This window comes from Carassius carassius, chromosome 50 (assembly GCF_963082965.1).
Source record: "Carassius carassius chromosome 50, fCarCar2.1, whole genome shotgun sequence".
NCBI lineage: Eukaryota > Metazoa > Chordata > Actinopteri > Cypriniformes > Cyprinidae > Carassius > Carassius carassius.
Window position 1 is genome coordinate 3,274,305 of NC_081804.1, and position 27,767 is coordinate 3,302,071.

A 27,767-nucleotide genomic window follows, 5' to 3' on the forward strand; every position below is an offset into this window, starting at 1 on the left:
CTGTTTTGTTCATACACATCATCATGGTTAACGAGTTTTTCAGTTTCAATGGATGTTCATTAATTTATGTCAGATGTAAATTTAAAACGGCTCCAAAACTTGCCGTAGATTAGTGTGGACTTCAGCAGACTCAGCTTTTCTGAGTTCTCTATCTTCTCTGTGTTCTAGAACAAGAGTTGTCCGCGGTTTGAGAACCCAGATCCCGTCCTTATCCCAGTCGGATACAAAACCCGGATCAGTTTTGAGGGCATCAATCTGGACCCGTACAAGGTGAGATCTGTATGCGCTCATTGTTTTTTTAATCAGATGCTATTCTTCATTTTTGTCTTTGACTCAACTGTGTAATATATTAAGCAGGGCTTTATATGTTGGTTAAAATCATATTTAAATAAACTGCATGTTTATTAAGTTTTGTAAAGCCCAAACCATACTTTAGCTGTCGGTGTTCTGCAGCAGTTGAGTATACTTCAGAGTTAGTATACTTTAAAAGCTGTAATCACTTATAATATATTTACTATAGTATATAACATTAAAATATTGTATACTAATATAATATAATATATTTTAATGCATAATATAATATTTAAATTACTGTAATTATACATTATTTTACATTTACAGAATATAAATTAAATAAAACTATGAAAAATGAATACTACAAATATGTATTATATTAATAACTATAAGACTTTTTTAAAATAATACAAAGACTTTTTATTTATATAATCAGTGACTCTTAAAAATAAAAAAAAATGTCATACAATTAATTAAGATAATTATATCATTGGCAAATTGTTTTATTATTATTGTTGTTGCGGTTTGAATTTCATTATTAAAACAATTAAATATTTACAATAAAAAATTAAATAAAACTCTTCAACATATATTAAATATTTTATATATTTGAAAAAAAAAATATATATAGTAAAAATATATATTGTCATAATTTTTACAAAATTTAGCTTCAAGTCAATTTTTTTACTAATTTCATAGTCAGTCTTGGATAAAAGGATGTTTAGATGTTAAATGTTTTCTTGACAGCTAGAGAAAAATACAAATTAAGAAAAAGGAATATATTTTTTTTTTTCTAGTGCACTTACAATGCATTCATAATCCATTATAAATCATAATGAACTTTCTCTAAACAGATCTGTCTGAATTTGTCTTGTATTTCTTTCCAAATTTCTTCCCTTGTCTTCCTCCATCATTTCCAGTCCTCTTTCCTGTGAATAAATGTCTCACAATGCTTTTTGTGAACTGTGACACTTCAGGGTCGGGATTTCACCATCGGAACTGAGCTGATGAAGTTTGAGGAAGATGTCAAGACAGAGCCGGGACCCTTCTTCTCCTTCAGCGGATATGCGGTTAGTTTCACACACACTCCAGGGCTTTCTCTCTCTCTATCTGCATGTTGCCCGAGGCAGACTGTTGTTCCTCTACTGTAAATCTTTTTCTATAAAAAGCTCTTGCTAAATGATATGCAACCAATTAACAATGTAAGGGACACTACCCACACTTCAGTGGCTCTTCTGGGAGTTTGAGATTATAGCTCCCCCTGTTGGAAAGCCTCCAGCCTGTAATTCGTCTCTAGTGTTTAATGTGGAGGAGAGATCAGCATATACTGTTCGGCTGCTTTTTGACTTCCTGCCAAACTGCCCGTGGATACGGAGAGGAATATTTTTAACTAAGATGAGCTGTTGTCTAAAAGAGACGCTGCTCTGACTCACCCTCTGATCTGTCTCTTTCAGTTTTCCTTTGATAAAGCTCATGAGACCAACGTCCTGTTCCACGTAAGAGACAAATACACGGGAAAGAAGATCGACAGCAGTCTTAGCGGTAATCGCTCTTGCTTGCTTTTCATCATTTGCTCACCCTCATGCTTGACTCGTTCTTCTGTGGAACATAAAAGAAGAGATTTTGTAGAGTGCGCTGGTTGCTCTTGCAGTGGACTTGCAATGAATGGGGACAGGTGTTTTTAAGCTTCAAAAATGGATAAAAATGAAGGAATCTGATTCTCATGTTAAACTCAGCAGCTCGATGATCTGGGATTGAGTCAGATCAGTTGAATTTGAGACTCCAATCAATTCAGTTTGTGAATCAGATCAACTGATTTGTTCAAATGATTTGACTCAAAAGAATGATTCATTCACAATGTAAATTTAGCTGTTTCTCACACAGACCAATTAATTTGTTTAGAAGTCTTGAATAAAGCACACAAATCATATGAAATATGGTGCTTTTGCATCTTTATTTTTAAGCTTGTAAGCAACCGTCCTTATTCAACATGATTTGGTAAATCAGATCCATTGATTCATTGAAAAGATTTGACTCAAAACAACGATTCATTCACATATTGGTCTTCACTACATCTCATATAACTTAATCAACTCAAACTCAAACTCATTTCTTAGGTAAAGCCATTGAATGACTTTAGAAGAATTTAAATTTTACATTTTATATATATAATTTACTTATTTCGTGCAAAAAAAAATAAAAAATCTACAGGTTTGGACCGACATGAGTAAACAATGACTGGTTTAGACTGGTTTGTAAATCAGATGCATTGATTCATTGAAAAGATTTGACTCAAAAGAATGATTCATTCACAAACTGAGCTTGAAAACTTCTCATATATCAACTTAAATTCAGTTGTTTCTCACCCAAAGCCATTGAATGACATTAAAAGTTAAGTAATTATTTATTTAGATAATTTACTTATTGTATTATTCATGCAAAAAAATCAATTGCTTTGTCTTTCAGTCACTCTGTATAACTGCTCTCTGGGACGTGAAGACTGCAGCCTGTGTAAGAACGCCGACCCCAAATATCAGTGTGTGTGGTGCACGCAGTCCAGCTTGTGTGTGTACGAGCAGCTCTGTGCCTCGAAAGAGACGAAAGAGTGTCCCGACCCCCAGATCACCGATGTGAGTCTCCACTGATGAGCAGAAGCAAGCCAATAACTCAAAACACAGCCCTAGAAAGCTTTTCTGGTTCTATTTCCAGTTTTCATAAATTGTTTGAGTAGAAATCAGTAGAAACCTCAGATCATGGCTCAATTAATAGTGGGAATACTTAGAAATATTCCTCTTTTTCTGTTGTTTTAGAGGGATTGGTCATCTGTGTGGTTTTCTCCGGGTGGCTCATAATTCGGGTGTTCTTATGATGTATTTCAGATCACGCCGAGATTCGGGCCCCTGAAAGGAGGAATAGCTGTTACTATCAAGGGCTCGAACCTGGGCGTTCAGAAGGACGACATTAAAAACATCACAGTGGCTGGAGTGCTGTGCAAACACCTGCGGGAACGATACTCCGTCTCAACCAGGTAACAACACACACAAAAGCTGAGCCGCTTCACATCAACAGATCTCTGACTAAATAACTGTGCATTATTTTTTTCAACACGCGCTCAGTAAATTGATAGTGTTTGCTAGTCTCACGAGACAAACAAATAGCAAATATTAATTTACCAGTATATTTTTAATTTAAAATGAATATTTAAAATTAAAAATGTAAATGAAAATAAATAATATTTTTAAAATTTACATGAAGATTGCAAATTTTACAGTTTTGTTACAGAAAATACATTTTAAAACCCAGATGTCATGTTATTTCTGAAAAAACAATAACACAATATATATATATATATATATATATATATATATATATATATATATATATAACAAACCTCAAAATTACAAGGATTGTTTATACCAATATAAAATATTAAAATACATAATATTATATAATACAATTAATGTGAGTAAATGTAACAATTAATGTAAGTTTTTTTTATTAATATAAATAAAATTTTAAATAAATATATATTATATTAATTAATATTAAATGTATGTATGTATATATATATATATATATATATATATATATATATATATATATATATATATATATATATATATATATATATATAGGCTTGGTTATTTGGGAAATTATACTGATAAACTTATCCTAAAAAAAAACTATAATAAAAAATAATAATATAATATGAATATCACTATTTTACTGAAGGATAAAAACATTTGATGTGTTTAAAACTTGTTTTATGCTATATAACAGTTCATCTGTCATATTTAAATAAAATCAAAACTTCACTCCTGTGAGTCTTCGTGGGCTCTGTATTTGTGTGTTTGGCGCTCGGATACAGGAACACCTAAACAAGTTTGGTTACTGCAATACATCTCAACATTTGTGATAATGTCTCTCTTGAAGTGTGTTTGGTGCTGAACGAGAGCTCTTGTAGAATCAAACCCCTGCTGGACTTTGTTTGTGCGGATCTCTGTGGTACCAAATGGCCTGGTTTTCAGCGAACGTCCTGTTTGAGACATCTGGTTCATCCAAAGCTTAATTAAAAAATAATTACCCAGAATTCAAACATGTAAAAATGCCCCCAAGTATGATCCAAATAATGCCTTTTAGAATCTGCTCAAGGCGTCCTATTGTGCTTGAAATATTAAGCGTGCACTTTGTTTGTCTTTGTGTTTCCTCTTGTAGAACAGTGTTCGATTTGTACTCGTTTGAAATATGGAGCATGTTGTGTGGATTCGGAGTTGACAATGAGCTTTTCTCACAGGCAATGTCAGGCTTGGCTGAGTCAGTGATTCTACATCAGCTCTGTTGTGAGCGTTCAGCCTGACTGAGTGTTTGTCTGGCTGCTAACAAGTTTGAAAAGGATCTTTCACAGGAGAGTTTGGCTTCAGAATGGTAAATAAGCTCGTGGAGAGATCGCTGTCAGAAGAGTCTGTCTGGGGAGGCTGAAGTTAGTCCAGGTTTCGGAGTAACAGAGGATGGTTTTCTGAGTTGCCATAATGAATCTGGAATCTGTGGGCTCGGGGTTAATTAATAGCATCTGTTCAGCACGGATGTTTTGGGTGTCTGGGTGGGAGAAGTTGGTCCAGCACTTATGAATCTTGTCTTCTGCACATTTTGACCTGGTCTAGAATCCATTAGGGTTAAAAGAAAGTTCCGGGTTGAATATAGCTTGAGCTTTACGGACAGCATCTGTAGCATGCTGTGTGCAGAATATTATTCTACTTTGTGCTTCAGTTTGCAGAAACTATAAGATGGTCATTCATTCTTTTAATACATGTTTTAAAGTATTATCTTACTATTTTATTTGTATTGGTTACACACACACACACACACACATGTGAACAATAATGCAATTAAATGATTCGTAATTTGTATAAATTGCTAAATGTATTAATTTAGCGTGTGAGTGTATATATATATATATATATATATATATATATATATATATACAGTAACAGTTCTATATGTGTATATGCATTTCTTTATTTGTAAATAATAATATTTAATATTTTTTAAATTAATTTGTACAAGTATTTACAACTTTATTTATATTGCTTGTTAAAACATTTAATTAGTTTTAATATTTTATTAATATTATTCACACACAAACATATGTAGATAATATAAATAATATAATGCAAGCAAATTATTAATTTGTCTTATGAATGTCTAAATGTATTCATTTATAATTTATGAATACATTTATTTTATTTAAAATCATTGAATTATCTGTGTAAATGTATTTATATCTAAATAATATAAATAAAACTATATATATTATTAAGATTTGGAATTTTATTTAGATTCAGTAGATGTCGATAAATAATATGAACTGTGTGTGTATTTACATGTATTTATTTAGATTTTTTAAATAAAAAGCAATTCATTCAGTCTAAAATGTAGTTTTATTTATATTATTTACATATCAAAATGAATTAAACCGAAAAAAATAGCAGTTTTACAAAAGGCAAGTGTAATTTCAGTTTGTAAAAAATGATTTTCTTGCTCATGAACGTTGTAAAACAATATAAATAGTATTTTAGTGGCACTCAGAAGCATGTCAGATGTTGGTAGAAATTTAGTCTCTGGATCTTTTAATTAAAGCAGTTTTCATGTGTTTGTCTGGCAGCGTGGTGTGTGAAATCGGCCCGAGCAATCTGTACAAAATCGGAGAGGTGGAGATCGAGGTGGGCAGAGGAAAGAAAGGCATATCCACAAAAACAGTCCACTTCACCTACAGGGTAAGTCATGAATCTGCATTACCCAGCACGCACTGCACACACACACATACACACAGTAATTCAGCTGGGCTGGGCACTGGTCAAATCAGACGCTGACGGCCTTAGCAGACTTTATTGCATCAGTTTTTCAGGGAGAAGGGCTGTCACAGTCGCTCCCGCAGGGAAACACTTGTTCAGCAGACTGACGGCTCTCAGATGCATTTCCTATGTGATCATTACAATAAGATAATAATGCATACAGCGTCTTTGTCATTCTTGGGTATTTGCTGTTCTTGTGCACATTATTACTGTGTGTTTATATTAATACTTATTATTACTTATATTATTTATATAGTACATACAGTATAATCTAATGTAATTTAATGGAATTATTAAAATAATACAAATATGTTGTTGTAATATATCATTTTGTAATATTAACTTGTAAAACATGAGTTATAAATATTATACATAGTGTTCTGTATTCAGTATATACAGTGTTGGGAAGGTTACTTTGGAAATGTAATAGGTTACAGATTACAAGTTACCCTGTTTAAAATGTAATAGTAGTGTAACTTTTTCAATTACTTTATTAAAGTAATGTAACTAATTACTTTTGAGTACTTTTTGATTACTTTTCTAAATTTGTGAAAATTAAAGAATAATAAATAAAAGCATATACATCAACTTAAATACAGTTATCTAATAAGCATGTGACGTATTCTGTGTAATAAACTCCTGAAACATTGGTGTTTTTTTTAAACTGCTGTCTCTTTGTATATGATGATAGTTTTCTCAAAATAAGTAAAATGCACATGAAGTGACACAGACCAGTTCTAGAAATTATGTTTATGTGCTCGTGTACTCCTATACTGAGGCAGCAGAGGTTGAAAACACTGCGAGCTTCAGTAGGCCTATGTGTAGTAAATGAAACCATGTCTTTGCCATTAATTTACAGGAGGGGCGGTCTGGGAAAAAAATTCAGACTGGAAAATTCAAACTCATACAAACAAATTCATGGACAAAACTATTTTTTTGTATGGACCTGACATAAAAAAGGTTTAAATCTTTAATTTGGGGACATGCAAAATAATTAAAAGTTCTCTCCTGAACTGCACCTTCACTTCTATTTTTCTCTTCAGTCTCTTTATTTTGCCCTGTTATCCATCTCTCTCATGACTTTAATACTCAAGATTGAACAAAACTATACTTTACAATACAATACTCTACAATACAACAATATCTTTATAGAAAAATCCTAATACTGAACACGAGTCATGTTTTTCCCTTACAAAAATTAACCATGCTTTTATTAGCCTATATAAAAGTAAAATAACCTTGTTTTGTTTTTTTTTTTGTTTTTTTTGCAAATGGATTTGTATTTATTTTTAAATAAATACATTTGTAAAATAATTTTACATTTTTGGTTACCACATTTAAACAATAGTAACCATTTTCTCTGGATTTATAGTTAAATAATAAAATGTAAATTTTCGTAAGGGTTGTGTTGTTCGTAGCTCCCCCTAAACCTATAAAAAAAATTGGATTTTTTTTCAGCTGAATTACTACTGTAACATTACAACAGATAATAATGATGTCCTTTATATAGTATTTTGAGTGATGACTGGTGAGCAACGTGCTGCTGCTTGATTAAATAAATAAAAAAACAAAGACAAAAAAGCATCTTTACAGATGAAACTGACCTGAAACCCTGAACACTAGTTCTGCTTCTCTGCTCCAGCTGTGCGCTTCCCCAGTCCACTCTACTCTCTCTCTCTCTCTCTCTCTCTCTCTCTCTCTCTCTCTCTCTCTCTCTCTCTCTCTCTCTCTCTCTCTCTCTCTCTCTCTCTCTCTCTCTCTCTCTCTCTCTCGCATTGATTACTCTGAGTCTGATCCAAACCGTTTGGCGGAGGCGCGGAGAGCGCGCGAGTCATGACTAAAAACAATTCATGACTTATTAGAGATTTAATTATCAAATGGCGGATTCGCAAATGATCGCTTTAGTACATTCGGCAGGCAATTATACAATAATTATATTAAATAGTGGGGCAAAATCGGCTGCCAGGACACCGGGAATTGTCCCGGTTCTCCCGGTGTCCAGTCCGCGCCTGATTTCCACAGACACGCAGAACGTGCAAGTCATGTATTGCATTTTTGGGGCTTAATATTCACAGACACTAGTCGATGTCATGTTTTGATTCAAGTGTACTGACCTACTTTTGATTTAGTCATCCAAAATGTGGCATATTCCGTCCGTTAGGCATTCCGTATTTATGACTGGATTCTACGAACCAGACTGTGTTTCCGCATCCGGGAAATTATTAGGGCGGTATGTCTCAAAATAGTCAGTGCAATTTGGGAAAGAAATCAGTTAAATCTGTATGTGGATGTGTGTAAATATTCAAATGTAATCCCCTTTGTAATCGTTAAAAGTTTCATAAGTAACTAATTTAAGTACTCATTTTTTCGTAGTAACTGTAACTAATTACAGTTACAATAATTTTGTAATTAAATTACGTAACGCCGTTACATGTAACTAGTTACTCCCCAACACTGAGTATATATATATATATATATATATATATATATATATATATATATATATATATATATATATATATATATATATATATATATATATATATATATATATATATATGTATGTATGTATATATAATTTTTATAGTTAAAATAGAATGAAATACACACCTCAGAATTATCTAAACAAGATATTATTATAAAGATATTATAAAGATATTTTATTTATTTAAATTAATAAAAAAAGTAATTTACCTTTTATTCTATTTATATTATTACTGAGAAAAATACAAATTAAATTCATGAATTCATTAATAAATAAATATTATTGTACAAAACAACAGGTGTAATTCAACTTAAAAAAGGCTAAATATACAAAATGCATATTTCATAAGGAAAATTATTATGTTTATGCATAGTAAGAATAGTAAGAAACCTAAAACGACATTATACAGTGAGTGAACTAATAATAAATGTGATCTTTGTTTGTGTAGGACCCCGTACCTGGAAGCGTGTCTCCGAATCGAGGTCCTAAAGCAGGAGGAACCGTCCTCACTATCAGTGGGATACACATGAACACCGCTTCAAAAGAAGACCTTCGAATCATGGTGGGCGATGTGCCCTGCAGAGTGTGAGTGCATCATGGGAAATGTGTTTTCTGTCATTTTCAGTAGATGTGTCCCTTCTGGTTGATTTTGGGTTCTCCCTCTGTGTTAGTGAGAGCTTTGGGGAGCAGGTCACCTGTAAACTGTCTGAGTATCTGGGCGAGACGGTTCCATCGCCTCACCTCACCGTCAGAGTTCAGTACGGCAAACACACCACAACCTCCATCAGGATGGCCTTTCAGTTCTCCAGCAACCCCTCTGTGTCCGACCATCAACCCAGGAGCAGCTTCATCTGGTCAGTTCTGTTTGCCAGGAAACATGCCATCCTACCCATGCACGCTTTTCCTTGCCCACACAGACATTACATCAATACTCTTTTGTACACTGATGAATACTGCTTTTTGCAAGACATTATTTTATATAATTAATATAAAAATGCATATAGTGTTGTATGTATATTTATAAAAAGGTTTTATAAAATAAGCGTACTGTATATATATATATATATATATAATATTTTATTATTTTGTAAAACTTTTTTAGATCTTTTAAATATATAATGCATATTTGATCAGATTTTATTAATCTGCATAACTTTTAGAACATTTATTCATTTATATACATATTTTATATATACATATGTATATATATGTATAGAGATTTATGAATAATTAAATTGTATATATGATCAAATATTTTAGTTCATTTTGTATGTTAATGTTAAAAATTTTCTATTTGTAAATATGTATTTAAACTATATATTAACATATATTATTAATATATATGTGTATTTAAATGTATATGTGTGTGTGTGTGTGTGTATATATATGTATTGAATATTGACTTCATACATTTGAGTGTGTGTGTGTTTGTGTGTGTGTGTGTGTGTGTGTGTGTGTGTGTGTGTGTGTCAACTTGTATAACACTTATAATGTTCATATACATAGTATAGTTCAAATAATTTTCTTTATTTAATTTTATAATTTTATATTTAATTTATTTTATAGAACAATATATAGAGACACACCTCAGCGCCTCACTATACACACCTCATTATATAAACAAGATTTTTTTATTTTATATATATATATATTGTTGTGTTATGACTGTGTGTATATTTCAGTGGTGGCAGACAGATCCTGGTGATGGGTTCAGGATTTGACCTGGTCCAGAAGGCTAGCATCAAGGTGGTGGCGTCGGCTGGAGAATGGTCCGGTCAGGCCGTCCCAGAGGAGGTGAGAGCGAGAAACACACACCACGATCTCCTTCAGCTCTCGAGGGAAACATCACTTGCTGTTTGTTTTTCGTTTCATCTCTTCCTCTCGCTGTTGGGTTTCCGTCTTGCACGAGTCGCTCTGCTCCTGATTGAAACGACGAGAGCTGCTCCGATCCGAAACATTCAACGAGACGGAGATTAAACAAGCGTTTATCGAACGAAAAACTTGATGAGTGCTTCATTTCATCTCTCTTATCTGAGGAGAAGCTTTTGTACTCCAGCTCTTTCTCAAGCGTTCTCACTGCTTCCATCGCTCTTACTCCATCTGTCTATCAGATTTTCCGCCCCCACTTTTGGAGACGTTTGCTGCTCCCCCTCAGAATATCAATAGATTTCCCAGCCGCAGTGAAATCTGTTCCTCTGTTTTGCTGTCTGAGAACTTTCGGTCTATGTCAGGGTTGGACATTAACACAGGCTTGTAGGAAAAAAAAACGCCACCAAAATGAGCAAAAAGCCCCACGAATTCAAGATATTGCCCCTGCAAAAATTACACTGAATCTATTATTGCTTTCACGATTAAAATAATATGTGAAGATGAATGAAAGTGACTGTTCGCGTAATTACATTTAGATCTGTGAATCAGATTTCCTTTGCACATTGTTTTGGCAGTGTTGAGCCTTTCAACCAATCACACACATTTCTGTTGAGGTTATGAATGCAGTGGCCAATCAGTGGCATTTAGATTAGTCAGTGCTGAAAAGTCCAGCGGTGCGTCCAAAATTGCGTACTTTCTGAGCAGGTACTACATTTCATTTGAATTTATTTCACATCGGTTAAAAAACATGTTCTATACATGTTGAATATGGGTAGTTTGAATGAAAATCAGATGTACTAGATTCACCATGTTGTGTTACTGTCACATGACCTACCAGCGTCAGTTGTGTCGCTTCACTTCCAATCATAAATTCTCTCCTGTGGCCTCATGGGAAAGTAAAGTGTCCTTCGTTTGTGCGCTTCAGAAGAAGTAGGTCATCCAGATACTTTTCACCTACTGTCTTTTCCAGATTTGAGAATTTGGACATACTTACTTGCCTCACATACTGTTTTTCGCATACTATACAGTAGGGAAGTATGTGGTTTCGGACGCAGCGGGTTGTTTTATTGACTGAATTCTCTGCTTTAACACTTTTGCCGCGATCTGTTTTTCATGTCTGCGAGTTAAAGCGACCCCAGTAACATGATATTTACCCCCAGGAATGCAAATCCCAAAAAAAATGGCAACCTTGTGAATTTTGTGCCATCTCAATGCAAATTCTCTCATCATGAACAATGAAGTGCAGATACGATTACATTCATTTCGCAGCTTCGCTGAACCCCACCAAAAAAAATTGTATTTTACTCCCTGGAACGCAATTTGTACCGGTGGACCCCCTTGGGCTAGTTTTGAGTAGCAGTTGGGAGGGTTTTGTTGTGAAAACCTGGCAACCCTGTGAATTCTGTGCGTTTGCGACACAAATCCCCTCATCATAAATTCATTCATTTTGCAGCTTTGTGATTATAATGATTGTATTTGCACAACGTAGGCTAGAATAGAACTTTACTGATGTCATGTTCCGACATGTTTATCATGTGTGGTCTTCATTTACAGTCTCTCTCTTCCTCAGTTTGTAGAGGGATCCAAGCACAAGAACGACAGCGTGATCATGTTCCTGTCACCTGCGGTCAACGAGTCTCAGTTCTTCAGGACTTACGTGCAGCTCGATGATCTTCAGACGGAGCTGACGCCGTTTGAGTATCACCCCGACCCTACATTCGATCACCTCAGCAAGACGGTCATCACTGAGAACAGCATGATCATCGTCACTGTGAGTATCTGCTGGAGATCTCATCCAGGCCGGGGGTTGACATGCTCGTCAATGCTTTTTTTGGTGTGTCTCAGGGTCGTGGTTTTTCTAAAGCGATGACGGCGAAGGAGGCTCAGGCGTTTGTGGGAGACGCCCCGTGTAACGTAAACACATTACAGGATGATAAATTATTCCTGGACCCGCCCTCAACCACGCCCAGATCTCGATCCAAGAGACAGAGGAGAGACACCGGCTCCGAGCCGCTGGACCTGCTGGTGACAGAACAACATCCTTCTGTTCATTCTACCCTCCTCCAAGCCCCAGATTTCCCTTTTGTTTTGTTTTTTTGTTTTTTTAACAAACACTTATTATTGAATATACTTTTTTTACTTCCATAGAAATAAATGTGTGTGTGTGTGTGTGTGTAAATAAAATGTAAATATTTATCAGTCCATCTATCACTTATCTGTCCGTCCACTTATTCATCTATTTATCCATCCATCATTTATATTAATTTATTAATTCAATTAATTCAATTTATTAATATATTTTCAATATATAAAAAAATATTTGCACCTATTTATATATACATCTGTCAACCCATTTATTTGTTTCTTTTCATTCTTTATTTTTTTTTAAATAGTATTTTCTGTATATATATATATATATATATATATATATATATTTTATTCCATTTATCTTTCCGTCTACTTATTAACTTATTAAATATAATTTTTTTATATTTGATTTTTTTTTTTTTAATCTGATATTTTTATTTATATATTCACCACTCCATCACTTGTCTGTCTATCCACTCATTCATCTTTTTATCCCTCCATCCATTCATCATTCACCCACCTATTTATATTTATTTGTTTATTTATATAACTATATATGCATCTGTCCATTTATCTCATCTAAACATTCATTCACTTATTTATTTGTTTGCTTGAATATTTATTTTTTACATTTATTTATTGTTCCATCATTTACATTTTTATTTATACATTTATTTATTGATCCATGTGGATATTTTGATATTGATATCCACACACATGTTTATTTTTTTTATCATTCTCATTTGTTTATTTGTTTATTTATATATAAATTGCTATATCTTCCAACACATATTTTTCATTCATGCATTCATTCATTCAGTTAATTTCTGTATGTATTCATTCTTTCTTTTTCTTTCTTTCTTTCTTTCTTTCTTTCTTTCTTTCTTTCTTTCTTTCTTTCTTATCTTAATCATCTTTCCACTTTTTTATTCATTAGTTTGTTTTCATCATCCATATATTCGTATATTAATCTATCCATCCACCCGTCAGTTTATCCATCCATAGGTTTTTTTTCTGTCCTCCACTTTTTCTATTCATTCGTTTATCCATCCCCCACTAACACAGTCTCTCTCTCTCTCTCTCTCTCTCTCTCAGATTAAGTTTGGCAATGGCGAGTGGTTGGTCGGCTCAGTCCGGTACGAGAGGAAGTACAATCTCCCTCTTCCCATCATCATCCCGGCGGTGCTCGTTCCCATGCTGCTGATTATCTCCATCTCCGTTGTCTGCTACAGGTGAAGAAGAAGAACCCTTGATCTGTTCGTCTGTGTGAAGGGTTCCTGTAATGAATTAGTGAATTCATCTGATCGTCTGTGTGTAGGAGGAAGAGCCAGCAGGCAGAGCGCGAGTACGAGAAAGTGAAACATCAGCTGGAGAATCTGGAGGAGAGTGTTCGTGACCGCTGCAAAAAAGAGTTCACAGGTCACATGTTACTAGCTGGATGTTGGATGACTGCCATCAATCATTCCTTTATCTATTATCTATCTATCTTTCTACTTATTTTTTTATTTATCAGTAATTTATCAGTCCTTTAACATTTATTGCTGTCTTTATTACTTAATTATACATTTATTAATAATTAATTAATAAATACATATTCATTATTAAGTGATTACATATTAATTTATGAATTAATCAATTGATTATCTATTATTTATTTATTATTCCCTCATTCAGCAACCTAATTTTTGTGTGTGTGTGTGTGTGTGTGTGATTTTGTAATTTTTAATATTTATTTATTAAATTTTTTGAGAAAAACAATCTATCTCTCCGTCTGTCTGTCTGTCTGTGTGTGTGTGTGTGTGTGTGTGTGTGTGTGTGTGTGTGTGTGTGTGTGTGTGTGTGTGTGAGTGTGAGTGTGTGTGTGTGTGTGTGTGTGTGTGTGTATGTCTATCTATCCATTATTGAATAATTAAGCTATTGTTTCCCATCTTTACAAATATATATTTTTAAAATGTATAGTCCATTCACATTTTTTATTTATTCATTTATTACTTTTTATACTTTTTATTTTTTAATTAATCCATTATTTATCTATCCCTCTACTATTTTTTTTTTATTTTTTTATCCATCAGTTCATGTTATTTTTCCCAAAAGTTTTTCTCTGTTTGTTATTTTGTAATTTTTTATATTTTATTTCTAAAAATTTTTTAGAAAAACATCTATATATATATATATATATATATATATATATATATATATATATATGTGTGTGTGTGTGTGTGTGCGTGTGTGTGTGTACATTATATATATATATATAATTTATTTATTTATTTATTTATTTGCTAATAATATAAAAACATTAATTAGAACATGAAAACATGTATCAGTTCAACCCTCTCTAACCCAAAAAAAGTGTAGTTTTGATGCATACTAATGAAAACAATCTGCACGTCCAGGATCTTGAGCTGGTCTTTAAAACCCAATCTCAGAACTGTCTGGATGAGTTTACCTGGATTTGCAGTGTCGAGTTTAAAGCCAACATGTCATTAACGTTGGACGTGTCATTTCCTGTGCAGATCTGATGATTGAAATGGAGGACCACACTAACGACATCAGCGAGGGCCGGATCCCGTTCCTGGACTACAAGACCTACACCGACCGCGTCTTCTTCCTGCCCTCGAAGGACGGCGCCAACGACGTCATGATCACCGGCAAACTGGATATCCCAGAATCCCGCAGGGCCACGGTCACCCATGCGCTGAACCAGTTCTCCAACCTCCTCAACAGCAAAACTTTCCTCATCAATGTACGAAAAACACACACACACACACACACACACACACACAAGCTGTAATTATGATGCATTTAAAGACTCTTAAAACCATCCTGTGCAGTTAATTGCAGCAAAGGTCAGTAAATTAATATTTGACGATAATTGTCGAAGGTTTCTCATCAGAATGATGAATTATTTAGACATTCGCTCAATTATACAGAATGACTCTAAAACAGCCCCAGAGGACTCAATCAGCTCCTGCGCTCTCATTAAAGTCTTCTGTATTCATGGCACAAACACAATTAAACATTTACATCTAATGACACACGTGTACGCACAAACAAGCACACGTCAGTGTTTTAAGTCTGGCCTGTAATTATCTCCCCAGTGTTTAAATCATTACCCTCCACACACACAAGTCCATCATACAGACAGTAATAAACTAATACTCATTAGAATATAACAAGATGCTTGTTTAAGATGTAAGTCTGAATTCTGCACACTTTTAATTACAAGTTGTAAACAGTGATCTCTCTGTGTGAAGTTTATCAGAACGCTGGAGGGCCGTCCGGATTTTAACGCCAGGGCCAAAGTGTATTTTGCGTCTCTGCTGACCGTAGCGCTTCACGGGAAACTGGAGTATTACACAGACATCATGAGGACGCTTCTGCTGGGGCTCATGGAGGATTACGTTCACAGCAAGAACCCTAAACTGCTGCTCCGCCGGTGAGATGAGATCCCGTCTCACACTTCACACTACGGTCAGATGCACATTGTACAGCAATGGCAACATTTTTCAAAATTCGCACTCTGCAATCTGATTGGCTGGCTTTACGCTACTTCTGGAAGCCATATGCTTTATACGTTAGTCAGGAACAGTGTTATTTTAGTTGTGCTCTATTTATTAATATTAATAATAATGATGATTTCAGTTTCCTCACATCCCTTGCATTTTGCTTTAAAAAAATGAAGCTTACTTTTGAAACCATTTTCAATATGCATTATTGTTATTTAACTTCAATTTATTATATTTTCATTAGATTAGTGTTACATTATTCATTAATTTATTATATGCATTGCAGTAATAAGGTTTTTGCCTTAAAATAATGAGAGAACAAATAGCTTATATTGATCCTAACAGTAGACTTTTTACAATTATTTTGTAATATAAATTATGATTATTATTATTATTATTATTATTTATTTTTAATGTCATTTGATTAGATTCTCTTTATTATAGTGCAGTGATTTTTTTATAAACATTTATATATTTATATATTTTATATATTATAATACCGTAAAAAAAATAAAGAAAAAAAAAATATATATATATATAATTAATAATTAATATATATAAATAATTTATTAATTTATTATATACATTGTAGCGATATGATTTTGCTTTTGAAACAATGAGACTGGGGGCACAATATAATTTATCGTCATTCATTGTCAAATTAGAATTTTTTTCTTTATTGTCAAAAAAGAATGTTATGGTGAAAAAAAAAAATCTTAATGCTCCAAACAAAATGCTTCTTTTTCTTTGTGTGTGAGTTTGTTTATGATGCTTGTAAAGTTTGTTTATGATATTTTTGCCAATGAATTATATACTGTATAATATGATATATATACGAAATATTCAGTTTTAGTTTGAGGCAGTTAAAGAGAAGCAAACATCCTCAAGCATTACTGTGAAGTAGATGGTAATTCATTTTGGATGGAGCACAAAGCCAGTCTCTAAATGTCACATGAAACATATCATGTTAGTCAAAAGTCTCTACATGAAAAACACCAAGCCCATCCTCAAGCACCGTGTTCACAGGCTCGTTTGATGGTCATAGCTGGGTGCTGATGAGTGTAGAAGTGTTGATTAGAGCAGCAGGCCGCTGGGAGTCGTGCGTTACACTGATCTTACCACAGTAAAAGCACAAACCGCTTCAAATCACTGTGATGTACAGCCTCAAGTGACTTGTCAGTAAAACACATCCGTGTTCAGTAAATAACTGTTTATTATTCATAATAATCATAATAAACTATTACTCTGTCGTGTAATCTAGTTCATTAGCCTGACAGCTTGTTGTTTAGCAACTTTAATATAGTTTTACAGATCAGATTGGATATTGGCTTCAAATGAAACTGTGGAAAAAGCATCAGTGTTGTAGAGCAGAGATTCCCAAACTTGCTTTGTCAGAATAATTGTGTTTGTTATTGTTTTTTATTTTATTGTTGTTTATTATTTATAACAAATTTTTAAATATGTTTTTTATTTTTATATATATATAAAAATTATGATATAATAATTTTTTATAATTTAATTAAATATTAGCTATGAAGTGAATATTAGTAAGTGTGTGCAGGTGTTTTAATATAAAGGTAATCTTTTTATTTTATTGTTTTTATTTATTGTTTTAAACTAATGATTTTTATGTGAAATTATATATTTAATATTATTTTTATATAATATTATTTATTTGAATTTTTTGTTATTAATTTTACAGTTTTAGAATTTGATAGTTTTATGATTTAATACATTATTAGCTTTTTTTGAGCAACTCATGAACTCTGTTTTAGTGAATATTAGTAAATGTTTTCATAAAACATTTTCTTTTTTTTATTAATTTTAAATTATTATTATTATTATTTAATTCAAAAAATTGTATTACAATTATATTTTTTATATATAACATAATATAAACATTTTATATAAACTTATGTATTCATGTTTACAGTTTGATGATTTAATTCATTATTAGCTTTTCATTAACTCAAACTCAGTTTGGCCAACAGTGTTTTAGTAAATATGAATTATTGTGTGTGTGTGTGTGTGTGTGTGTGTGTGTGTGTGTTTAGGTCTGAAACAGTGGTGGAAAGGATGCTGAGTAACTGGATGTCCATCTGTCTCTATCAGTTCCTCAAGGTAAAATATTAAACATGAAATACATTCAGAAAGATACACTAATATTGCAGTGCATCTTGATTTAATGATTAAGTCAAATCTTGACCTGGAAGCTTCATCTTTCAGGAAGTTTAACACCCTTCAACACCTTTAATTTGATATTAGATGAGTATCTTAAGGTCTTTTAGGGTGTGGTTTTGTAGACTCTGTTCTTTATCTGCATGCATCCCTTCAGTCTCTCACACACTTGAACCGTTGATTCTTCAGAGCCTCAGGTGGAGAAATGGTTGTCTGTGTCCGTGGCTGTGTTAATCTGCTGCTGTTTGTTCAGGACACGGCCGGAGAGCCGCTCTACAAACTCTTTAGAGCCATAAAGCACCAGATTGAAAAGGGGCCGGTGGATGCACAGGTCAAGAAAGCCAAATACACGCTGAACGACACTGGCCTTCTCGGAGATGACGTGGAGTACTTTGTGCTGGTGTGTGTGTGTGTGTGTGTGATCGTTTAGATGTTTTCCATTAGAAATTCCCACATTCAGGAGTCCTAACAACAGCCTGATGTGATTTGGTCAGAAAGAAATCGGCATTGAGTTTCCTCACTTTAGTTTTTTGATGATTTAAATAATAATAATAATTAGTGCTGCTGCTACAACTAAATGATTAGAATTATCTTCTTTATGGATTTATTCAGTTCAATTCAATTTAAGATAACACATTCATACAATTTCCTACAGTTAAACTAATAAAGGTTGAAAACAATATAATAATAATAATAATAACAATGTAATAAAACAAATTCATATTTATATCATTTCTGAAATGTTTATATCATAAATATATGCATTAACTTCAAATTTATTGTAAACATGTATAATATAATATTTGTCCTTTATACATTACAAATATAATATAACTAAAAGATTATATATATATATATATATATATATATATGTATATTATATAAATAAATCAATTTTAATTCTATGTATAATTTATTAAAATATAAAAAATAGTTTAAATAAGTAAAAACTAAATAGTAGTCTAATAATATAATAAAATAAAAATACATTTTTATTTCAAGAACGTTTAAATAAAATTATATTTTATTTTATCAAATTATTATAGATGTTTATATATAAATGTAATATATATATTAAATTATGTTTCTAATTTATTATTAATATTTATAATATTCACAGTGTTTTATTTATTTTTAAATAAGCTATAAATAAATACATTTTAATACATATATTTATTATAAATAATTAGTAAATAAATGTTTTATTACATATATTTATTATAAATAATTAGTAAATAAATGTTGTCAAATATTTTCATGTTCATCCCGCAAATAATAAGTGTAAAAAATAACTATAGCAATATCTATTCATTAAACAAATTTAAGCCAACTAATATGATTCATATTGTTTTGGTTTCTCTACCCAATATTTCTTTTATATGACAAATGCACTGAAAATATTTTTGTTTTTGTTATCGGGAAGTACCAAAAATGAAAGTATCGTTATTGTACTTGTCATGGAAGTAAGTGCTATCCATGCATTCCTAATATTTGACCCTGGACCACAAAACAATACTTAGGTGTCTATTTTTCAACATTTTTACAATTTATACAACATCTGAAAGCTGAATAAATAAGCTTTTCATTGATGTATGGTTTGTTATAGAAAAATATTTGACTGAGATTAAAACTAATTCTTAGCAATGCATATTACTAATCAAAAATGAAGTGTTGATATCTTTGTAGTAGTAAATTTACAAAATATCTTCATGGAACAAGATCTTTATTTAATATCCTAATGATTTTTGGAATAAAAGAAAAATCAATCATTTTGACCCATACAATGTTTTTTTTGGCTATTGATACAAATATTCCCCAGCGACTTAAAACTGCTTTTGTACTCCAGGGTCACATATATATTTTAATGTTTATTATATCTCTTCATCTCTAATCAGATATATATACAGTATATATATATACAGCCACTTTATTTTCACATTATTTTACCAGAAAAGGGGTGATGATGGGAAATAGATTTTTTCCCCCTTCATGAACGATTAGTGTTTTCTAGGAGGTTCAGAGCATTTGTATGAGTTTGCTGTGTGATCCCAGACGCTGCAGGTGCTGGTTCAGGGCGAGGGGCCGGACATCACCCCGGTAAAGGTGCTGAACTGTGACAGCATCTCTCAGGTGAAGGAGAAGATCATTGAGCAGGTGTACAAAAACCTGCCATACTCTCAGAGACCCAAAGTAGACAGCGTCACCCTCGGTGAGTGAGTGCACGCATTTAATCGCTTTTGATTCCACATCCAGCACAGCGCTTCCTCATCCGCACGTGTTCTGGTCTCTTGCTCAGAATGGCGTCCCGGCTCCACGGGACAGATCCTGTCAGATCTAGACGTGACCACGCAGAAGGAGGGCAGATGGAGACGGATCAATACGTTGGCACACTATAACGTGAGCGCATCCAATGAAATGCTAATGTGTTAAAGATATGAGTGTCATTTTCGGTTCTTAAAGGGTTAGTTCACTGAAAAATGAAAATTATGTCATTAATGACTCACCCTCATGTCGTTCCAAACCCGTGAGACCTCCGTTCATCTTCGGAACACAGTTTAAGATATTTTAGATTTAGTCCGAGAGCTTTCAGTCCCTCCATTGAAGCTGTATGTACGGTATACTGTCCATGTCCAGAAAGGTAAGAAAAACATCGTCAAAGTAGTGACATCAGAGGGTCCGTTAGAATATTTTAAAGCATCGAAAATACATTTTGGTCCAAAAATAACAAAAACTATGACTTTATTCAGCATTGTCTTCTCTTCCGTGTCTGTTGTGAGCGCGTTCGTCGTACGTCAACAGCGCAGTGAACGTTATTTTTAGACCAAAATGTATTTTCGATGCTTTAAAATATTCTAACGGACACTCTGATGTCACATGGACTACTTTGATGATGTTTTTCTTACCTTTGTGGACATGGACAGTATACCGTACACACAGTTTCAATGGAGGGACTGAGAGCTCTCGGAAGATGAACTGTTCTGAAGATGAACGCAGGTTTTACGGGTTTGGAACGTCATTAATGACATTATTTTCATTTTTCGGTGAACTAACCCTTTAAACGTGACTTTTATGTGTGTTTGTGCTTTTAGGTACATGATAATGCAACGGTGGTCCTTTCCAGAGTTCAGCACACACAGCAGTCGTACGACCAAAATCATGATAACCATGAAGAGAGTGAGTTGAAGTCTGTAAAACATGTTTCACGCTCTGAAAGAAGCGTCCTTCACACACTCTCTTCACCCCGACTCACAGGAAACGCCCTGCTGGAGGACGATAAAGTTTTTCACCTGGTGCGACCGGCCGATGAGCTGGACGAGATGAAAACCAAGAGAGGCAGTATAAAGGACAAATCCATGACCAAAGCCATCACAGAGATCTATCTGACCCGACTGCTCTCCGTCAAGGTACTGAGCTCCTCTTCTCACTAAAAGAGCTGCTCCTTTAGAAGAACATCATATTTAAAATTGTATAATTTGTGTTTCAATAAGTTATTTTAATAATAACTTAATATGAATTTATTATACTCATGGTATCGATTCTAATTTTGTTTCGTTTCATTTGTATTCAAATAACTCCATCTAAAGCAATAAATACGGATTTAATTAACTAAATTAACAAATTAAAACTTAAATAAAAAATAAAGAAAAATACATAATAAAATGTCATTCGTAGTATTAGGAAAAATTATATTAGTATATCAGTTATGCTAATGACTATGATATTATTAGTAGGGCTGTGAATCTTTGGCAAGGCAGCGATTCGATTCGATTATGATTCATAGGTTTTCGATTCGATTCAAGAACGATTTTTGCAAATTTACAACGATTCAATTCGATTCGATTCACAATTAAATTCGATTCGATTCGATTATAACGATTCGATTCTGCATTCTTTAAGTGCATTCACGGGATTATTTAAATGCTTCTACTAAATTCTTTAAATGCTAAGTCAGGGGGCAAATTACAGTAGCATTTATAGTTAGAGAACCATAGGTTAGAAAGAAAAAAAAACCTTTTGTCCATTGTTAAATGCTAGTTTAAGTTAAGTTCATCTCTATTGAACTTTTCCTCTCCATCAGCGAATGATTCTGAGAGAAAACGTGCCAGATGTCTGTTTGCTAATGAAACAAACGCTACTTTCATGCATATTATCAGATAAATCTCGCGCTCTTATTTCAAGGTCGTTGTTAATGCTGTGCGTATGATTTAGACACTTACATTTCTGCTCCGTCCATGCAATAAATACAGCTGTCGACGGCTCCGGTAACTCCGTCGGTAAGATGCAGAGAGCCATTGACAAACCACAGAAAAGTAAAACTACTTCACGTTAGCATTACTGGCCACGAGTCCTATAGATCACACGTCAGCTGCGTCAGAGACGAACGGAGCGCGAGCGCAATCCTGTGACAGTCTCAGTCGGTAAACAGTGGAGCGCGTGAAGGACAGATAAGAGGCACGATTCACGAACACTCTTCAAGGTCTCCATTAATTCGTGCGTGTAGTAATTCAAAGTGTATACATTTTGAAAGCATTGAATCGCTATAGAAATCGAGATTCATTCGATTCTTAGCATTTTGAATCGATTACTGTCCAAGATCGGTGATTCACGATTCAAAAATCATGTTTCAAGATCGATGCATATGAATCGACAGGGTTTGTAATCGATGCATCGAGAAAACGAGTGAATCGTTACACCCCTAATTATTAGGTGTTTTTGTAGTTTTGTGTACTTCAGGAGAAAATATGTTTTAGAGACAGTTATTATATAAATGAAATCTTTCAATTTGAAATATTAAAACTGGGAAAGTATTTTAAAACAATAATAAAATGAATAGAAAATGCATGTCAAAAGCAACATTGCATAGACAACTGAGAGTGCCGCATAAAAAAATGAAGAAATAAATGATCAGTTTATTAATGATAATGAGTTGCTCTTCAAATTGATAACTAAACAGACATTTCAAACTTTAAGTTCTTTTTAAATTGATTGAATTTGTCAAATTGTTTATTGTTTATATTTTGGAATGAATATATTGTTACAGTTTATTATTTTTTTAAGAACATATCATTTATATAAATATATTATTGTTACATTATTGAACAAACTTTCTTCACAAGTTTGTAAAAAGTATGTAAAATAAATTTGATTCTCTAAAAACATGTACATTTATCTTGTGTTATACATCATTAATAGATGACCTTTTTTAAAAAGTCAGTCCACTGATTAAGAAATTAATTTAGCTATGTACATTTTGATGGAAGATAAAAACGGTGCATAATCAGTTATGTTTTATGATTTTAATGTTACTGATGAGCAGTCCCATTCTACAGCAGTGTTTAATGTGGGAAGTGTGTGGTATAATTATTGTAACCACTGTAAACCTCTAGAACTCTTCTGAGTGCTGGCATGTTCTCTTAACTCACAAGGTGTAAATCTGATTGTGTTTGATTGGTTCGTCACATGTCCTTGTGTCAGAGGCCGTTCGCTGTAAATTGGCCGATTAGAGAGGCTAATTACCTCACAAGTCTTTCACAAGTCTTGTACAGAAGTGATTCTGTCAGTGCTGACAGAAACACAGCGTAGAGGAGATGAGAAGTGCTCAAGTGAGCGTGTAACTTCACCTGTCAGCGTGAAAACAGCCGTGTGTGACTGTCAGTGTCCCAGCAGGCTGACGTGTGAACAATCAGATGTTTCCTGTATGTATGTATGTATGTATGTATGTGTATATATATATATATATATATATATATATATATATATATATATATATATACACACACACACACACTCACACACTTTGTGTAGTTGTAAGTAGTTAAATGTAAAAAAATATCTTAATTGCTCTTCAATTTTTAACTTTTTATACTGAAAGTTAAGTCATATTAATATATATTGATTATATGAATTCCTTTCATTTTGCATTAATTTTACAAATATGCTATATTTCTCATTTATATTCTCTCTGGGGGTTTACAAGGTTAAAATGAAGTGTGTGTGTGTGTGTGTGTGTGTGTGTGTGTGTGTGTGTGTGATCTCTTGATTTTGTGTCATATCAGGACACAACTTTGTATAATGACATGGTATGTGTTTTCAGGGGACGCTGCAGCAGTTCGTGGATGATTTCTTTCGCAGTGTGCTCTGTTCTGGCATCAGCGGCCCGCCGGCGGTGAAATACTTTTTTGACTTCCTGGATGAGCAAGCCCTTAGACACGAGAACGTAGATGAGGAAACCATACACATCTGGAAGACCAACAGGTGAGAGAGCGTGTGTGTGTGTGTGTGTTGTGCTAGTCACAGCGGCGTCTCTGCTCTTCTGCTCTTCCGTTCGGCAAATGCTAATGCCAGCGTCGCATTCATTTATTCCAGCTGATGTGCTGCCGCGGGTGCCGTGTGATTGACAGCTGCCGCTGAGATGGGAATAAATGTGTCGAGCAATATCATCACTCCAGCAACCCGCTCACAGCCAAACAAACACCTTAATTACATCCCTGCTTCATTTAACTGTTCTGTTATTATACACCTTTTGTTTTTTTCCCCTCTCTACTGTCTCGCTGCAGAGATGCAACTAGCAATATATATTCCAGAATCAGAATCTCAATGAGGTTTTTTTTTTAACCGGCTCACAAGAAACAAAAGCCAGAGCTGTTTAATAACCTGTTTGAGATTCCAGATCCGTCTGTCCGTGTTCATGCTCCGATGGAGTGAGTATCGAGGGGCGGATTGAGTGAATTATTTGCTCTGTAAATTTGTAAATGTTAGTTTATGCGCCAACCGCAGGAAAGACTCAGTATAAAATGGACTAAATACATAATTAGCGGTGTTTGCTAAGGAGAGCGTCGCTGTTGCTCATCCCGAGGGTTAGAGATTTAAACAAACCTGTGATTATTATACTCTGGTGCATGATCCGACCCGCACTGTTTCACATGAACCGTTCCTCAAATCATACAGTTTGTTCAAGAGAGGTGTGCTGTTACTTTACTCAGTCATCAGACTTCTGATTTCTGACTAAAGGAGGATAAAACACTGAAATAAACCCATAGGTTATTTTGAATCAAAATATATTGTGTAAGCATATATATTATGTACTTGACTTCTATTGAACATGAAAATGACTTTCTGAACCAAGGCTGCTGTAGTTTGAAACTAAAATGACTAAATGACTATGTTTTGGTGCTAGAAACCTTGACTATAAGAGTGAAGTATGTCATATTCACAGCTGCTTTAATACTCATCCGCCTCTCTCTGCAGTTTGCCGCTGCGTTTCTGGGTGAACATACTGAAGAACCCTCACTTCATTTTTGACGTGCATGTGAGCGAGGTCGTGGACGCCTCTTTGTCTGTCATCGCTCAGACCTTCATGGACGCTTGCACAAAAACAGAGCACAAACTCAGCCGGGTAAGTGTTTGAGTACGGTGTACATTTTAGGACATCCTCAGACCTCAATCATCAAATGAAAAGGCATCATGCCTCAGACTAAAAGGCTTCAGTCATCGGACAAAACGGCATCGCGCCTCTGACTGAAAAGCTTCAGGTCTCAGGAAAAACGACGTCAGGTGTTAGGTCTCATACAATTAACGTTAGGTATCAGACGAAACGGACTCAGGCAAAAAGTCATCAGACTAAATGGACTCAGACAAAAAGTCATCAGACGAAACGGATTCAGGCAAAAAGTCATCAGACGAAACGGACTCAGGTGGAATATAGCGTTGCCCCGCCCCATGTGACGTCACACGCACGCCGTTCACAGGAAGTGGTATATCATGGTTGATTGATGGCAAAAGGAGGTAAGCAGCGTCTGATATTTTATATTTTAACAGTTTTATTCAAATGTTACACTAATTAAGTTATATAGGGAAGAGAACATGCTTTTCGAAAGTCTTGTGTGCACGTTTAAAAAGTTAATTAGCCATATTGCAAATAGCGAGCTTTTATTTTGGCCAAGTAGTAAAGTTACCCTTACGCAAAAATAACCATGGTTTTACTATCAAAAACCAAAAACAAACAAAAAACAAATGGTCGATATAGTTAAATCATGGTATCCACAGATTAACATGGTTTTGCTACTAACCATAGTTTAACCATGGTGTTTGTAGTAAAACTGTAGTTATACAAATGGTATCATTACACTAAAAAAAAACATTACTACACTTTTACTATAATAAAACCACAATGCATTATATATAGAAAAACTTTGTTTCATCTCATAAATAATCATAACAATTATACGTATAAAACTTACTTATTCGTGGATGTAACTTTTATGAGTATGATTATGTATAACACGCAATATACACCATGCTAAATCCACATGATTTATAATGGTTTATAAGTCTTATATCTTGACATTATTTATTTAAAATATATACAGTATCTTACTATCTTATTGATATTACAATAAATTTGGTAAAAGTATTACATATTACACATTCATCTGATCAGATTTTTGATATGATGGCTGTTTAAGGAAAAATAATATTTTTATTTTCATTATTATTGTTGAAGTTATTTATAGTGGTATTTGCCTGCTTTGAGTAAAGTAACAAAACAACAATGCCAAGATATGAGACTTGTATTATATCTAAGGGAAATATTCTGTTGTAAGTTAAGTGGATGCATTATTTTCATTGCGTATTATAAATCATAATCTTAAATGCTATAACCACAAATAAGTAAATTATACTTAAATTATAACACATTAAAAATGTTATGATTACTCATGAGATGATATGACATATTACAAAGTTTTTTTTCTAATACATTATTCATTCATTATAATGCCATAAGAATACTCTTATAATTTGTTTTAAATACGGGCTTCATAGGAAGTGTTACCGTTAAGTTTAATCGATAATGTACTTCTTCACTGATGTTATACAATATCCTTGTACAAATGAAAAAAATTTTTTTAACAGCATCTGATCTAATGCTTTTATCTTGCAGTGAAACGCATCTGAGAAGAAGAATAAAATCAAGTTAGCCATAGAGATGGCATCGTCCAAGAGCACAGGCATGTATTTTTCTTTTCTGCATTGGTAAGAACAATATTAACTCAAAGAAAGTATATGTAAACATTTAAACATCCTAGACTAATAATGAACAAGAGTGCAGATTAAGTAACAAATATATCAATCAAAACCACCCAAGATCAGTAAACGATCTTTAACTATTACTGTATTTTTTTTATATTAAGTGAGTTCATCCAGAGGCAGTGAGTGAACTTTGTGTCCTGAAACCAGAATCAGTTGGGAAGAATGGAATCAATTCTACCCCATAAAAGGCTTACACAGGTAATTCACAACTCTGTTTGTTTGTCTGTGTGCGCACAGCTAGCTTAATGTCTTCACAACTCATCATTTGTGTTCATTTCTTTAGGTCCCCTTCCAGATGCTGATGTCTTGGCTTCTGGTGCAAAACTAAGTCAGATTAATCCCAAACCTTTGCTGCCACACATACTTGAGGGCATGTCAAAAGTAGAGTTGTGCCTCTTGGCA

At 33.6% G+C, this 27,767-nt stretch overlaps 1 protein-coding gene and 1 long non-coding RNA gene across 6 annotated transcripts in view; both read left to right on the forward strand.

Moving 5' to 3' along the window:
- The window catches only part of LOC132133779 (plexin-B2-like), a 157,279-nt gene that overhangs the window by 122,672 nt on the left and 6,840 nt on the right, over window positions 1-27,767 (forward strand). For all 5 annotated transcript variants that reach the window (XM_059546744.1, XM_059546748.1, XM_059546745.1 and 2 more), the window contains 23 exons: window positions 169-270; window positions 1,272-1,364; window positions 1,749-1,836; window positions 2,761-2,924; window positions 3,174-3,322; window positions 5,957-6,068; window positions 9,080-9,216; window positions 9,303-9,485; window positions 10,314-10,425; window positions 12,071-12,271; window positions 12,346-12,525; window positions 13,684-13,820; window positions 13,907-14,007; window positions 15,105-15,334; window positions 15,846-16,027; window positions 18,152-18,218; window positions 18,529-18,675; window positions 20,328-20,484; window positions 20,572-20,672; window positions 21,365-21,449; window positions 21,528-21,679; window positions 24,370-24,530; window positions 25,524-25,671. In XM_059546744.1, the coding sequence (XP_059402727.1) occupies window positions 169-270; window positions 1,272-1,364; window positions 1,749-1,836; window positions 2,761-2,924; window positions 3,174-3,322; window positions 5,957-6,068; window positions 9,080-9,216; window positions 9,303-9,485; window positions 10,314-10,425; window positions 12,071-12,271; window positions 12,346-12,525; window positions 13,684-13,820; window positions 13,907-14,007; window positions 15,105-15,334; window positions 15,846-16,027; window positions 18,152-18,218; window positions 18,529-18,675; window positions 20,328-20,484; window positions 20,572-20,672; window positions 21,365-21,449; window positions 21,528-21,679; window positions 24,370-24,530; window positions 25,524-25,671 (3,189 nt within the window). The remainder of the gene's footprint in view (window positions 1-168; window positions 271-1,271; window positions 1,365-1,748; window positions 1,837-2,760; window positions 2,925-3,173; window positions 3,323-5,956; window positions 6,069-9,079; window positions 9,217-9,302; window positions 9,486-10,313; window positions 10,426-12,070; window positions 12,272-12,345; window positions 12,526-13,683; window positions 13,821-13,906; window positions 14,008-15,104; window positions 15,335-15,845; window positions 16,028-18,151; window positions 18,219-18,528; window positions 18,676-20,327; window positions 20,485-20,571; window positions 20,673-21,364; window positions 21,450-21,527; window positions 21,680-24,369; window positions 24,531-25,523; window positions 25,672-27,767) is intronic.
- LOC132133479 (uncharacterized) lies at window positions 27,228-27,735 on the forward strand. Its single transcript, XR_009429160.1, has 3 exons — window positions 27,228-27,287; window positions 27,471-27,563; window positions 27,649-27,735. It is a non-coding gene; the product is annotated as an uncharacterized LOC132133479 (long non-coding RNA).